The sequence below is a fragment of the Tamandua tetradactyla genome, chromosome 6, assembly GCF_023851605.1.
Source record: "Tamandua tetradactyla isolate mTamTet1 chromosome 6, mTamTet1.pri, whole genome shotgun sequence".
NCBI classification, from domain to species: Eukaryota; Metazoa; Chordata; class Mammalia; order Pilosa; family Myrmecophagidae; genus Tamandua; species Tamandua tetradactyla.
In genome coordinates, this window is record NC_135332.1 from 157,107,621 (window position 1) to 157,122,182 (window position 14,562).

The 14,562-nt window shown below is 35.0% G+C and overlaps 1 protein-coding gene across 1 annotated transcript in view; it reads right to left on the reverse strand.

Annotated features, from left to right (window-relative positions):
• Positions 1–14,562, reverse strand: part of CSMD3 (CUB and Sushi multiple domains 3) — a 1,056,828-nt gene that overhangs the window by 365,189 nt on the left and 677,077 nt on the right. Inside the window, exons 21-22 of the mRNA XM_077163312.1 lie at positions 13,558–13,773; positions 11,634–11,822 (exon numbers count right to left, since the gene is read on the reverse strand). Of these exons, the coding sequence (XP_077019427.1) occupies positions 11,634–11,822; positions 13,558–13,773 (405 nt within the window). The remainder of the gene's footprint in view (positions 1–11,633; positions 11,823–13,557; positions 13,774–14,562) is intronic.

The following is a 14,562-nucleotide window of genomic DNA, read 5'->3' on the forward strand; positions in this document are numbered from 1 at the left end:
TATTCAACTTTTATAAATTCCTTTTCTTCTTGTCTCTATCATAATTGTAAGCCTACTCTTAGTAGTATTTTCAGCCACCTTCGCTGTTCGTTGGTTAACTGTTATATTAGACACGACAAGTTGTGGGTTAATAACCACACAGATAATGCATCTTAGACTAAAGAAAAGGGTCATGGTTCAGGCTGAAATGGTAATTACAGCAAAATTGACTCTACTTTCCCCTGGCACACATCTTTGTTGAGGTGATCAAGCTAGTTAAAATTGAAAATAAAAACCTTTGTTTATGTTACAGGTTCATTTCTTTAACAATTCGACAAATGTTTTGAAAACCTTCTGTATGCTAAATACCAGTACAGATTAAAAGCAGTTCCATGCAATATGATGAGGCTTAGAAATGGGAAATAAACAAAAGGTAATGCAAACAAGAGGAAGAGCATCTTACCCTCTCTTAGGAGGTCAGGGAGGGCTCTTCAACAGACTGGGTAAATAAAATTATTATTTTTTTGGAAAAATTAATGGGTTAGGTCAAATAATGGAATGGGGGATGTAAGCAGCATTGAGACTTTATACTGAAGGCAATGGGGAACAATGGTAGGATTTTAAGCAAAAGAGTGATATCATAACATTTTTACTATATGAAGTTCATTCTGAATCCACTGCTTCATTTTGGGAAAAGTGACAAGAATGGAAACTTCAGTACTGTTGTAACTGTTACAATAATAGAGGTAGCTAACAATAGATAGTGTCATCTTGAACTATAATAGGGTGACCAGAAGGGAAACTCAACAGACTGAACTTTAAATTCTACTCCAGCTGCTGAATGATCTAGTCAATGCTTTCTGTATCTACATTCTCAAACTTGAGGAAATTCTTTTAGGAGCGTGTGAGCATTTGCATGTACAAGACCTTAATACATTCTTAAGGCCTTAAAGTGTGGGAAGTGCATGGCATGTTTGGGATTGGCAGGAAGGGTCTTGTGGCTGTATTCCAAGATGCATATAGGGGACTGACTGGAGAAGACACTGAGACCAACTGACAAAGGAGCTTAAGAAATTTTGACTTTTTCCTGTAGGCAATGGGGAACCACTTAGTGACTTAAACAGGGGACAGACAAAAAATCTGGTCTAAGTGTGGTAGACAGACTTTAAGGTGACCCTCTCCATGATCCTTGCCTCTTGGTAAGAGGCAATCCTTTTCCCTTGAGTGTAGGTGGGACCTATGACTTATTTCTCTCTCCTGTGATTATGCTAGAATACATAAATCTTCATCTTGCTAGCAAATGTTAGAAAGACTCTTTGCTGGCTTGATTAAGTAAGTAGTTGTGTTGAGGAGGCCCACATGGTAAGGAATTGTGGGCGGCTTCTAGAAAGTACAGATGGCTGTTAGGAATTCAGCAGAAACTGAAGCTCTCAGTCCTACAACCACAAGGAACTGATTGCTTCAATAATTATGTGAGTGTGGAAAGGACCCTGAGATTCAAGATGAGAACCCATCCCTGGTCAAAACCTTGACTGCAGCCTTGTGAAAGTCTTGGACGAGAACCTAGCTAAGCCATGCCTAGACTCTTGATCAATAGAAACCACAAGGTATTAAACATGTTGTTTTAAGCTCCTAAATTTGCAGTAAGTTCTTACTTATCAGTAGAAAACTAATACAATTGGTAACATTATTAAAAATGAATTAGAAAAGAAATAATAGATTAGAAAGTCCAGTAAAAAAGTAGGCGTTAATATAGTAATGGTTAGAACATAAGCACGGAAGTCAGAAACAGCTGGGCTCAAGCTCTATTTCAGGTTATATAATTAATCTAGTTATTTTATAAAATGAGACAACAGTATCCTTTCAAGTGGCTTTTAGACACATTATGTGAAGAGAATGCATTATATAACATTTAGTATAATACCTAGCATACATTGTTATGATATTATATTAATCTTTATGAGGACCAACGAGAGCTGTTACTAGAATAGTGGCAGTGGGAATGGAAATGGTGATAAATTTGAGTAATATTTTTAGGGTAGGTCCCAGTGACTACTCCAATAAAAATAGCAAGAAAGAAAGGCAAGAAGGAGTGGAAGATGACATAATTTCTAACTTGGATAATTGGGTGAGAATTGATGCCATAACTGAAATAAAGTTTGAAGAAGGAAGAGCTGATTTGCTGTGAAGATAATGAGTTCTCCTTTGGCATGTGGAAATCAATGTGTCTGTGGGAGGACATCCATATGGAGAAGTCTAGTGGACAGCTGGAAATGCAGTCCTGGCATTAAGACAAGATCTGAGGATGTGGATTTGGAGATGGTTGAGAATTATGCTACCTGGGAACTTTATCAGTATTCACACACACACACATACACATACAATCCTAATATTCTTTCTGTAAAAGCATGAGCAATATTCCCCCTTATAATTAAGTAAATTATATACCAACTAAAAAATATACAGATGTTAAATAAGGAAAAAAAAAAATCTAGAGAGGGAGAAAAGGATCTTTTCTTCTTTTCTTAAAGAATTCACAACTAGCAAATTCCTAAATGTAAAGAAGGTAATTACATTGACTAATCCTGATAAGTTTGTTGCAGGGATCAGTAACCTATGGCCTCAGAGTCACATCCAGCTTGCAAATAAAGTTTTATTGGAACACAGCCACACCCATTTATTTATGAATTGTCTCTTGATGCTTTGACAATTTAGTGATGAGCTGAGTAGTTGTGACAGAAATTGTGTAGTCTGCAAGCTTTAAGTATTTACTGCCTGCACTTTACAGAAATTTGCCAACCTCTGGTGTATTCAATAAAAATGGTAATCTTCCAAAATAAGGCATTTAATAAATAAGATAATAAAATGCTGGCTGTAGTACCAAAATACTGTTCTAAGAATTATATGACTTGGTTCCTGGTATAATATCCCATTCATTATTAGTAGCCTCTCTGAGCATGCATTTTCTCAGCTATAAAATAGAAATAATATCTCCTCTGCTTACTTCACAGAATTGTGAGCAAGAGATTCTTCAAAAAATTATGAAGCACTAACCAAATATTCATATTGTTAATTTATGAAGTCCCTGTACCCAGCCATAATTAAACAAGAAAAAATATAAATGTACTTTTGTGTATATATTTAACAGAGCACTTTTCTATCTAATATTTTCTTTCATCTTTATAAAAAATACTCAAGTGGAGTAGAACTGATAATGGCATCCTCCTTTCCAGAAAAAGGAAGCCCAGAAAATTAAGGCATTTGCATAAAGATGTTTGTATGAAGTCACCCAGCTAATTTCTATCGGGCCATGCATCTGCAATACTTGTTTTATAGGTAAGTCATATTTTATATACATGTGCATTTGATTCTATTATAGAGAGCTTGGAAGCTGACATGAAATACACACAATTTAAGGGTGACTTCCTTCTTCAAATGTACTTTATATATATATATATATATTGGAATAAAAAAAACTTTTTGCTTTGGAATAATTTTAGATTTACAGAAAAGTTTCAAAGATAACAGAAAGTTTTCATACCCCTACATTCAGTTTCCTCTATCATTAGTATTCATTTTTAAAGTAAATAACAAAAAATGATCAAGTGTTATTTTAAAAAGTGAGAAAAGTGAGAAAAATATTTAGATGTATAATGTAGAGCTATCACTTTTTGTCATTTGACTCATGATAAAGGCAAGATGTTTTCACTTGTCCAAGGTCAGATAGAAAATCAATGACACATGAAATTAGAAATAGAAGCAGATGTGTTAAATAGGGGATTATGAGGATGAATGTATTAATGCCTTTAAAATGATTTCAAAATGTGGCTTCTTAAAATGTGTGGACTCCTGCCTAAGGGAAAATCATTACTAATATTTTACCTACTAATCTACTTTCCAAACAACATGTCCTTTCATTAGCTCCTGTTCATTTGCAACATGACCTGGCTTGGTTCCTGGCATATTTGAAAGCAGAGTGAAAATATACAATTTATTCTGTGATATAAAAACATGACAATGGGAATTCCAGTGTTTTTTGTAATGTGAACTTTAGAAAAGGAAATCAAGTTCATATTTTTTTTACCAAAAATGACAGTAGTACTTATTTTCAAAGTAATCCACATTTTTGTACTTTATCGTTTTTGTTTTTTTGCCATTTGATGGTCACTCAAAAAGATAACCATATACACATTTGCTTGGAAGCACAGCTCTCTAGGATAACCACTTGAGTATAAGATAGTATCTCCACTGACATATTTTCCCTGATAATTATTTTCATCCTTTCCAAAATTTACAGCATAAGTATGGAAACCAAGATATATAAATTCGAGAGCCATGAGAGTCCACACAGCCAGAGACTTTTGGAGATGAAGAAGGAAAATTTCCCTGCCAGAGCTTCATGAAACAAGAAGCCTGGAGAGAAAGCTAGCAAATGTCACCATGTGCCTTTCCATTTGAGAGAAAGACTCTGATCATCATTGGCCTTCTTGAACAAGGTATCTTTCCCTGGATGCCTTGGATTGGACATTTCTATAACCTTGCCTTAATTTGGACATTTTCACAGCCTCAGAATATATAAACTTGCAATGTAATAAATTCGCCCTTTTAAAAAGCCATTCCATTTCTGGTATATAGCATTCTGGCGGCTTGCAAACTAGAACAGACTTTAGAACTGGAGAAGTGGGGTGCTGCTGTGGTTTGCAAATATCAGACATGTTGAAACAGGTTTTTGGGTGGATAAAGGGAAGATTCTGGAAGAGTTGTGAGGAGCTCGATAGAGAAGGCCTAGAATGCTTTAAAGAGACTATTGGTAGAAATGTAGACTCTAAAGATACCTCTGACAAGGCTCTATACAGAAATGAGGTATGTATTATTGTAAACTGGAAGGAAGGTGATACTTGTTTTGAAATGGCAGATGACCTGGCAAAAAGAACTAGTGTCTGTGGCTGGATGGCAGATTTTAAAAGCCATGTAATTGGATATTTAGCAGAAGAAATTTCCAAATTAAATGTGGAAAGCGCAACCTGGTTTCTCCTTGCAGCTTATAGTGAAATACAACAGGAAAGAGATAAGCTAAGGCTGAACTCTTGGGTACAAAGAAACCAGAAGTTGATGTTCTGGACAATCCTGGGCTTCCAGGAAGGGAGATTGCATAAAATGGTGCCCCAAATAAGAATTCGGCCAAATATGGAGCCAGTCAAGCACTTCAGAGAAAGCCAGGATGGGAGAAGGAGTTATCTAGGGAGGATTTGTGGAAACTCCTTCTGTCTGATGGGCATGATCCTTGTTTATTACATAGAAAGCCAGCAAGAGTGCTGTGAGACCTGCATAAATGGAACCACTGCCAGTCTTGACTAAAAAGACTCAGAAGAGGGACAAACTGAAGGTTAAATGTCTTCAGAGGTAGAACCATGGAGGCTGGGGTCTGAAGTCAAGAAGCCTCAGGCCAGGAGAGCAGATGCACCCAAGCAGCTGGAGAGGCAGTCCACCTCCAGAAGAGCAAAGGTGGAAATGGACATCTGCATTCCTAGACATTGGTAGCCAAGACACAAGAAAGTGGCACTGAAGTGACTGAATTCTGAGATTTGGTGTCCAATATAGGTTTCGGCAGACCCTCTTCATCATATTTCTACTGATCTATGTGACCTGCATCATGGGTAACACTGGAATAACGAATAGTCACCAAAGCAGATTCCAGACTTCAAACACCCATGTACTTTTTCCCTATAACATTTGGCATTGGTTGCTATCTGTTATACCTCTGCTATCAATCCCAAGATGTTGCAAAACTACGTATCAGAAAATAAATCAATATCATTAAAAAAAGACATATATAAATACATATTTTTTAAGGTAAAACTTTCATCTTGATCACTAAATAGTAAGTGAGATTATGTGAATGAAGTACTTAGCTTCTGATAGTACATGAGAACTTTTTCATCTCTTCCTTCTCTTCCTCTCTCTAATCCTCTCACCAACCTCTGTCGTGCTGGTTGGTGAAAATGACTCCTCACAGCTATCAGTCTCTGTGGCCCTTAAGATAATTGGCTATACAGCCATGTGGAGAGCTGAAGGCACAAGGAAAAGGGACTAACTTCTGTTGCACAAGGACCACGTGCTGAGCAGTGCATAAGGTGATTTACGGTTAGCATGTCTTTTATGGATTGGAGCTATCTTGCAATATGGATGTGATTATTCACATTTTCCATTTGAGAAAACTTGGGGGGAAATAAACTTGAATACTTTGTCAGAGGGGACCCAGTTTAGGAAAGGTTCACACGAGTGTGAACTCTGGGCCTGCCGTGGAGACCACTTCTTAGGGAGGAAACTCCTGAGTGGGAGTCATGTTTGATTTCTATCAGAATTCTCTTCCTGCCTCTTCAACTTTCCTTGCACTTATGTGAACCCCGATAAATGGTTGTGATAGAAGTTTTCCTCTCATTAAAATAGGGAAAACTTTAGGAGTGTTCTGAACCACATATCCACTATAAGGAAAGCCAGATTTCCTCCTGACTTCACTAAAGTTTCTGCTCAGGGATGGCGGTGTGCTACTGTGGACCGAGGACTGGACTTGGACTCAGAGAATATTGTTGTGGGCATGGCTTTGCCACTAAATTTTTGTGAAGCCTTGAATTCTTTTATACTCATCTTATCTTCACTGATAAAACAGTTATGATAAATCTACTTCTCGGCATTGGAGAATTTTTTTATTGACAGACCACGTGATACAATCCTCTATAACTTCTAGAATACCATATTAGAGTATTATTATATTTTATATCTTGTTAACATAATAACTGAAAGCATAAATGCAGATGTTAATGAAAATGTTATTACTCATCTAAGGGGCCAGAATTAAGATAAATTTTTTTTACCAAATTCTACCAAAATAAACAGAAAGATGCCAATCAGCTTACACACAAAACATAGAATGAAAATTAAACATATAAAACAAAAATAAACAAAGATATGTATCTAAAATTAGCATTGATTATAAGTTGTCTTACTGTCTAAAGAGTCAGACACCTTCTTACACAGCCTAAGCATGCCTGAGTCATTTTAATAAATGTTAGTATTAGTTTTATACATGTCAGAAAATGTAAAACCTCATCTCTGGTTTGTTCTGGGAATGTATCCATCATGTGGAACCTTGTGCCAGGGATAAAGACAGTCTAGATCCCAAATAACTGAAACAGAAGCAAACTTCGGGATTACAATCTATTTATAATTTGGCAACTGTCTACAACATAAGTGTTCTGTGAGGCTGGCAATGCTGAGAACTAAACAATGACTTTTTAAGTAAGTATAGAATAGAGAATTGGTGTTAGATACATATGAAGTGAAAAACACAAAGGATCTAAGAAGAAATGAAACTGTCCAAATAAACAAACTGCTAAAACTGTGTATATGCTTATGTGAATACTTACAACGTGAATTTTATGTGACTAAAGACTGTGAACTTTGAAAGGATAAGGTACATATTCATAAATAGAACCAGAAATAAAAAAAAAGAAACACATTATTTTAAAAGTATAGGCACAGGCAACTAGGAATGAATCTTCAGGACAATAATTTTAGTGAAATACGCCAGAAATGAAGACACATAGTATAATGCCTCACTAATATGGATTAACTATAATATATAAACTCTGAGAATTGAATTTGAGAGCATAGTTTATCAGGATGGAGCCCATTGTAGAGGTTCCTAGATTGGAAGCTCTTACAACAGTCACATCTATTCCAGAGTTGTAAGTGCTATCTCTAAATTCTGAGATGCTGAGCTGATTGTGCATAATTTGGTCTTTCCATAGCACTTTGGGTATTTGTGTGACACCTGAAGCCCAGAGCTAGAATTCTACTTTTATGAAAGTCAGCATTATACCAAATAGCAACACTTAAAAGCACTGAAAGTGTGATTAGACATCAATTAGAAATATGAATGAAGCTGATCTGGGTAAGACTAAGGTAAATCAGACTAAAGGGTCAAAGGTGATATTGTGTTTTAAAATTTCAACTTCTGTGTGAGATCAAAGGAAGGGATGTTTATTGGGTGCAAAATTTCTATTTTTGGCACACTGTCTAATTTAACTTATATGGTCAGTTTATTCAAATACCATAATTACTTGGAACCATGAATAGGGAGTGAGATTTTATTGGTTTGTACAGGTTAGTGTGATGACCTGCTACATCCCAGATTGAGCCGGGCAGAAAATTAAAAAGTATTTTCAAAGTCCCCTTGAGGGACTGGGGAAAAATGTGGAAATATTCAATGTCCCCACCTAGGGAAGACCCGACATTCTCACAAGCACTGGGGTCTAACAATTTAATAGGCTGAGCCCTCCATCTTGGGGCTTGCCTTATGAAACTTATTCCTGCAAAGGAGAAGCTAAGCCTACTTATAATTATGCTTAAGAGTCACCTCCAGAAAACTTCTTTTGTTGCTCAGATATGGCCTCTCTCTCTAAGTCAACTTGGCCTGTAAACTTACTGCTCTACCCCTATGGAAGACATGACTCCCAGGGGTGTAAATCTCCCTGGCAGCATGGGACATGACTCTTGGGATGGGCCTGCACACAGCATTATGGGATTGAGAAAGTTATCTTGACCAAAAGGGAGAAGAGAAGTGAGACAAAATAAACTTTCAGTAGCAGAGAGATTTCAAATAGAGTTAAGCAGTCTTTCCGGAGCTTATTCTTATATAGTATATAGATATCCTTTTTCACTTTTTACTCACAGAGTAACTAGAGGGGAATACCTGAAACTGTTGAATTGTCATGCAATAGCCTTGATTTTTGAAGATGATTTTATATCTATAGAACTTTTAAGGTATGAATGTGTGAGTGTAAAATTTGAGACTGATAATCCCTTTATCCAGTGTATGGACAGATGGGTAATAGAAAAAAAGTAAAACAAAAAATAAATAAACAATTGGGGTGTGAGGAGATGGATGTTTTGGAGGTCTTTTTACTTTTATTTTCTTTCTTATTGTTTTTGGAGTAATGAAAATGTTCAAAAATCCATCGTATTGGGGAATGTACAGCTTTATGATGATACTGTGAACCACTGATTGTACACTTTGGATGATTATATCTCAATAAAAAATCACTGAAGAAAAAAATAAATATAGGCAAAGAAGTAAAGAAAGTTCAAAGAAAATTGGAGAAGTAAGGTTTTAAAAATGTATTCCAAGCAGGCAGAGTTCTAGTCTGCCATGCCGGAGACCCGGGTTCGACTCCCAGTGTCTGCCCATGCCCCCCCCCCCCCAAATCATTCTATTTAAAAGAATACTTCTCTATGTCTTGTAACTTAAATATATACCTACAGTGGAACTTATTAAAGTCAATAGATTTACTTGTAAATTTCAATAAGCTTAAAAGCAAAACACAGCTAATTTGGAAATGGGGGAAATATTTCCATGGCAATAACTTTGTTTTCCAAATTTAACCATAGGGTGATTTCTTTTCATCTTTTCCATTAAACATTTAGGCACAAATAAACCAATGCTCAGATAAAAACTTTTATAAAAACAAAACTAACTTGAAGTAATTTTTTTGGCAAAGTCAGATTTTCGTAAATTCATTTATTAAAATCTATTTTCAGTGTCTATTAAGCCTTAAAAATGTACATATAAACAACTTCTTCTCAATCTGTGTATGTATTTAGTACTTTAAGAGAAAATATTAATTCTTTATAATTTTGAATCCTTCTAGATTCACCTTTCCTAGACCTTATTGAGATTAAACAATCTAGTGGGGAAAAAAAAGTTATACTTTAGAATGAGACATCTGAATACAAATCCTGGTACAGCCAATTATGACTGATCTTTGGCAAGTTACTTAACATCTCTAAATATTGAGTTTTTTTTAATGAAAAATGATGGTGATAATTAATAGCAGGATTATAGTGAAAATTAAATGAGATAACCACGAAAAAACCTAGCAGATTCTCACAAGGTTACAGTTTTACAAAGTGAAAATTAATCCCTACCATAATTGTTTTTATAAACTAGATTGATGGTATGGATAAGCAGATTATATTTCATATAAGAATTGTAATAATATCTAAATTCCAAGGCCTGTGCACCCTTTTGATTTTGCTAATCCCTTCTAATTCTCACAACACCTTTAACTAGGGGCTACTATGGCAAACATTTTGCAAATGAGAAAAATGAGAGTGAATGGATCTGATATCAAATGAGCAGGATAGAAACCCAGACACTCTGATTCCACAGTCCTCACTTGGATTATTCTGAAGGTTTTATTAGCTGACCTTTAGATAAAAAGTCAGACTAAACAAAAATGGAAATGGTAGCAATTCAGTGAAGGAGGAGGAGTCCAAATCTGGCAATAGCAGGGAAAAAGCTCAGAAGGAACGGCCCCTTCACAGCTTCCTGGAAAAGATGTTGTGAATGTAACATTCAACACCTTTCAACTACAAGCCTCTTTGGTTGCTTTGCCATTTCTATAAAAGCCTGTGGTTTAAAAAAAACATTTTTTCGTCTCGCATATATATCATCTTGTCTGTTACATAACACTCTGGGACTGTGAAAACAATCTCATTACCATAAAATATTTCAGACCCACTTTTATTTGGAGGATCATAATTTTGGGCTTGATTTGGGGACTACCCAGGGCCCCACACATGTGATAGATTGCTCAGTATACACAATGAAACATCGGGAAAGTCTTCTCCTTCACTCTTTGGCTTCATTTGTGGAGCAATTTTGCTTCTCGAGAAGAATCCAGGGGCTTGAACCAGATATCAAATCTTTAGAAATTTGCTTGATTTCTGGCATATAACTAACACAGATTTGAGAGCCACAGTTAATTTTACAAATAAAGACAATCCATGTTAAATGTTTGTGAGAGTTTTAGTAACTTCATGAGACAATCAGAAAACAATAGTTTGTACCTTAATCTAGCATTAAAAGAAGTACTGATACCAAAAGAACAGCTGATATCTGGAGGAATTCTTTCCTTCCTATTTCTTAATTTAAATAGGGAATCTAAATTCCTGGTGAAAAAGTCTTTTACTTTTCCAATTGAAGGTATTATTTTTCCTTTTAGCAATGAAAACTTTTGTTTCCAAAGGTTGAATTGGTGTTTTAACTTCAAAACTTTATTGCTATTTTTTATCCCACAACATGAAATGAATGGCCATCTCAATTCACCTATCACAAAAGATTAAAAGTGTATGAACTGGTTCAATAAATGTCTTGGTAGCCCTTGAATTACTTATTCTTTTTTTTTTTTTGACACATTTTCCTTTTCAATCATCTTTTATGTATGTTAATTCTGCTATAAAGTATTGTTACAACTTCAGTCAGAACATACTATCAACAGATTAAAATAATTCCATTTTCTGTTCGCTCAAGATATAATTCTCTCTCTCCACCCCCCATCTTCTCTCATCTACCTATTCAATCCATATCCCCATCATTGGAAAACAAATTTAGACAGATGATTGCTTGAATGGAGCAGTTGAGAAATCAGTTCGCTGAGGTACAGCAAACTGCCAAGTTTAAAAACAATTGAAATAACTAATATAAAATAAAATACAAACTCAACAGATTATAAAAAAGAAGGATGTGTAACCATGCAACTCCATGGACAGTGACTACACATACAAGCAAATGAAAGCAGCTGACCACGTACCCACACACCTTGGCAGAGGCGCACTCCACACTCGTCGGCCACCACCAAGACAAATGATCTCTGATGTCCCTTCCAGTCGGTAACCCAATGAGCACGAGAAGGTCAGAGTGTCACCAACTCCAAAGCTGAATCCAATTCGGTTACCATATTGAGGGATTCCAGGGTCTTCACAAGGTTCGAGATTATATTCTGTAAATTAAGGAGAAAGAGCCTCCCCAGCCCCCGGAGGCAGGGGATGGGGAGAGCAAAGAGAAGGTTCCTGGTCACTTTTAAGGGTATATTCCTATTTTTATCAAAGTGGGTATTTTTGGACCCTACCCTAATCCTATAAATAAAAAGTGACTATATAATTACAGATACATGCTGATGGCACACCTAAGTTTCTTCTTTTTGTGAAAGATCTGATAAATGATACATACTTTTGTATACAAAATTCAATATGAATGAGAAAATGTAATCTTCTGAGTGATAAATTGAAAATGTAACCTATTTATTTCATATTCTTTCTTCTGCGTTAGAAACAATTTCTATTTCATAGGTTTTGACTTATAACAGATGTGTATTTTCAGACACAAAATAACATTTGGAATGAAATGATTTACACTTTTGAAATGAATTTTACTTAATGCTTTTTGTTGAAATGACAGTCTCTTGTGCTTCTAGTATATAAAGAGTTCAATTATATATATTGAAACAGTTGTGACTTCAGATGCAGGAGATTATATAAAACTGAAGGCCACATTCTGAAAAATATCATATAATAGATTTGCATAGATATTTTCCCCAAGCAATGAACGAACCCTATAAAATGAACAATTATTCACACTTCAGAATATTAGTAAGCAAAGTTGATTAAACAATAATATTATAATTTATGTACAATCCTAAGAAGAAGTAGCTTAGCTAAAAATATACCTAGAGCACCTACTAGGTCAGTAGTAACAACAAGAAGGATTTCTTCATTTTGATTAGTTATTAAAAAAATATTTATATACATTCTGGATTAAAATTATGTTCATTCATTATTCATTCTGAAATGCCTTAATTATTTTATTAGAGAAGAGTTTCCATCCAAATCAACACTAAAATAATAGCTTAAGAAGAAGATAACATTTCTATAGATATAAAAGTAAATTATAATATTATAGTTTTAATGTTAGAAAGTTAGCATAAGATTTCTTTTCATTAGTCTGTGTATTGGGAAATAAGTATATGTTTCACTGTTCCACTCAACACAAAGTAGTAACAGGAATACTTATTATTTTCTTTGTTTTTATAAAAAGCTAGCACTTTTTCCTTTTCTGGGATCCAAGTAATAATATTATCTATTGATGAAGTTATTCCAGAAGAAAGAGAGAACCATGTTAATTACTAGAATGTTACTGATTTAATTTACATTTCTTTTTTAAGTCTAATAAAAAATTTTTAAATAGATTTCTTATTTTTCCTTTTACATTCGCTAGGCATTTTAGCTAGTTTTTCTTTGTTTATATTTATGCAGGAATGCAAGTTAAAAAATATTTAGTGTACTTCTAATAGATTTTTAGTTAATTTATTTCTTGCTTTTGTTTAAAGGCATCATTTATCATTAGAAATAATTTTCAAAGTATTTAGTCTTTCCTGAAAACTAATTGATTCATATTCCTTTGCTTTCTCATCTTTATTTTCTTGTTTTTTGCTGTTTTTTCCTCTGTAGTTTATCACAGGCAATGCTTACACTTTTAAAAGCCAATTATTATTATTATTATTATTATTATTATTATTATTATTATTATTATTATTTGTGCATGGACAGGCACCGGAAAATGAACCCAGGTCTCCAGCATGGCAGGCGAGAATTCTGCCTGCTGAGCCACCGTGGCCAACCCTCAAAGCCAATTATTTTTAAATTCACTAAGGAAGCTTCTTTAGTTTGTTTTCTCACCAGAGAATGTAATGTTGAATCCTTCATATGATATTGAAAAATCTGAAATGAAGCGCAATTGAGCCCTGAAATTTCCATAAAGTCCAGCATTGATCGTTGAAGGGAGTTCTGAGCCAGTCAGGCGTGCCAATGGCTGGGTGAAGCTACCATTCTCTGTGATGAGTAAATAGTCATGATGATCTTCCAGATGAAAGGTGTGAAAGCTGAACTGCACACCTAGTAAGGAACACAGGGAAATTAGCCTTACAAGATATATCAACAAAATACTTAGAGTTACCAAACTGACTGAAACTAGGACTTTCCCTGTAATTTTTTTTCTTTACATGAAAGAACTGCAACAAACTATTCAAAATATATAATATAATATTATCCTTCTTTTGGCTTTTTTCCTTCAGTTCCTTTATAAGAGATATAGTAAGTCCTGTCTTAGAAACTATTTAGAAATAACATTAAATTATCAATATCTGAAAAGGAATCACCTGACTTTTCTGACCATTTCAAGGAAAATAAATCGCCTTTGTTTATAACAGAAGTGATGCTTGCTGGTGAACATTTTACATCATGTCTCCAACTTCCTCTCTCCATTCCCTCAAACAACATAAAAGCAGTACAGAGTAATACCTAGTACCTCTCATATGTGACTTTTATGTCACCTCTCTTTATATGTGACCTTTATGTCATTTCTCTTTGCCAAAGGTAACTACTTTCTCAACTTCTAATAGCATAGATTAGTTACCTTCATATATACATTTTTTTTTTTTTTTTTAAAGAGAGAGGGAGGAAAGGAAGGAAAGAAAGACAGAGAAGGAAGGAAGGATGGAAGGAAGGGAAACATTTTCTTATTTTATTATATTTTGTTTGTTTGTTTGTTTTTTACATGGGCTGGGGCCGGGAATCGAACCGAGGTCCTCCGGCATGGCAGGCAAGCACTCTTGCCCGCTGAGCCACCGCGGCCCGCCCCATATATACATTTTTTTGTAGTTTATGTTATGGGAACACATACCA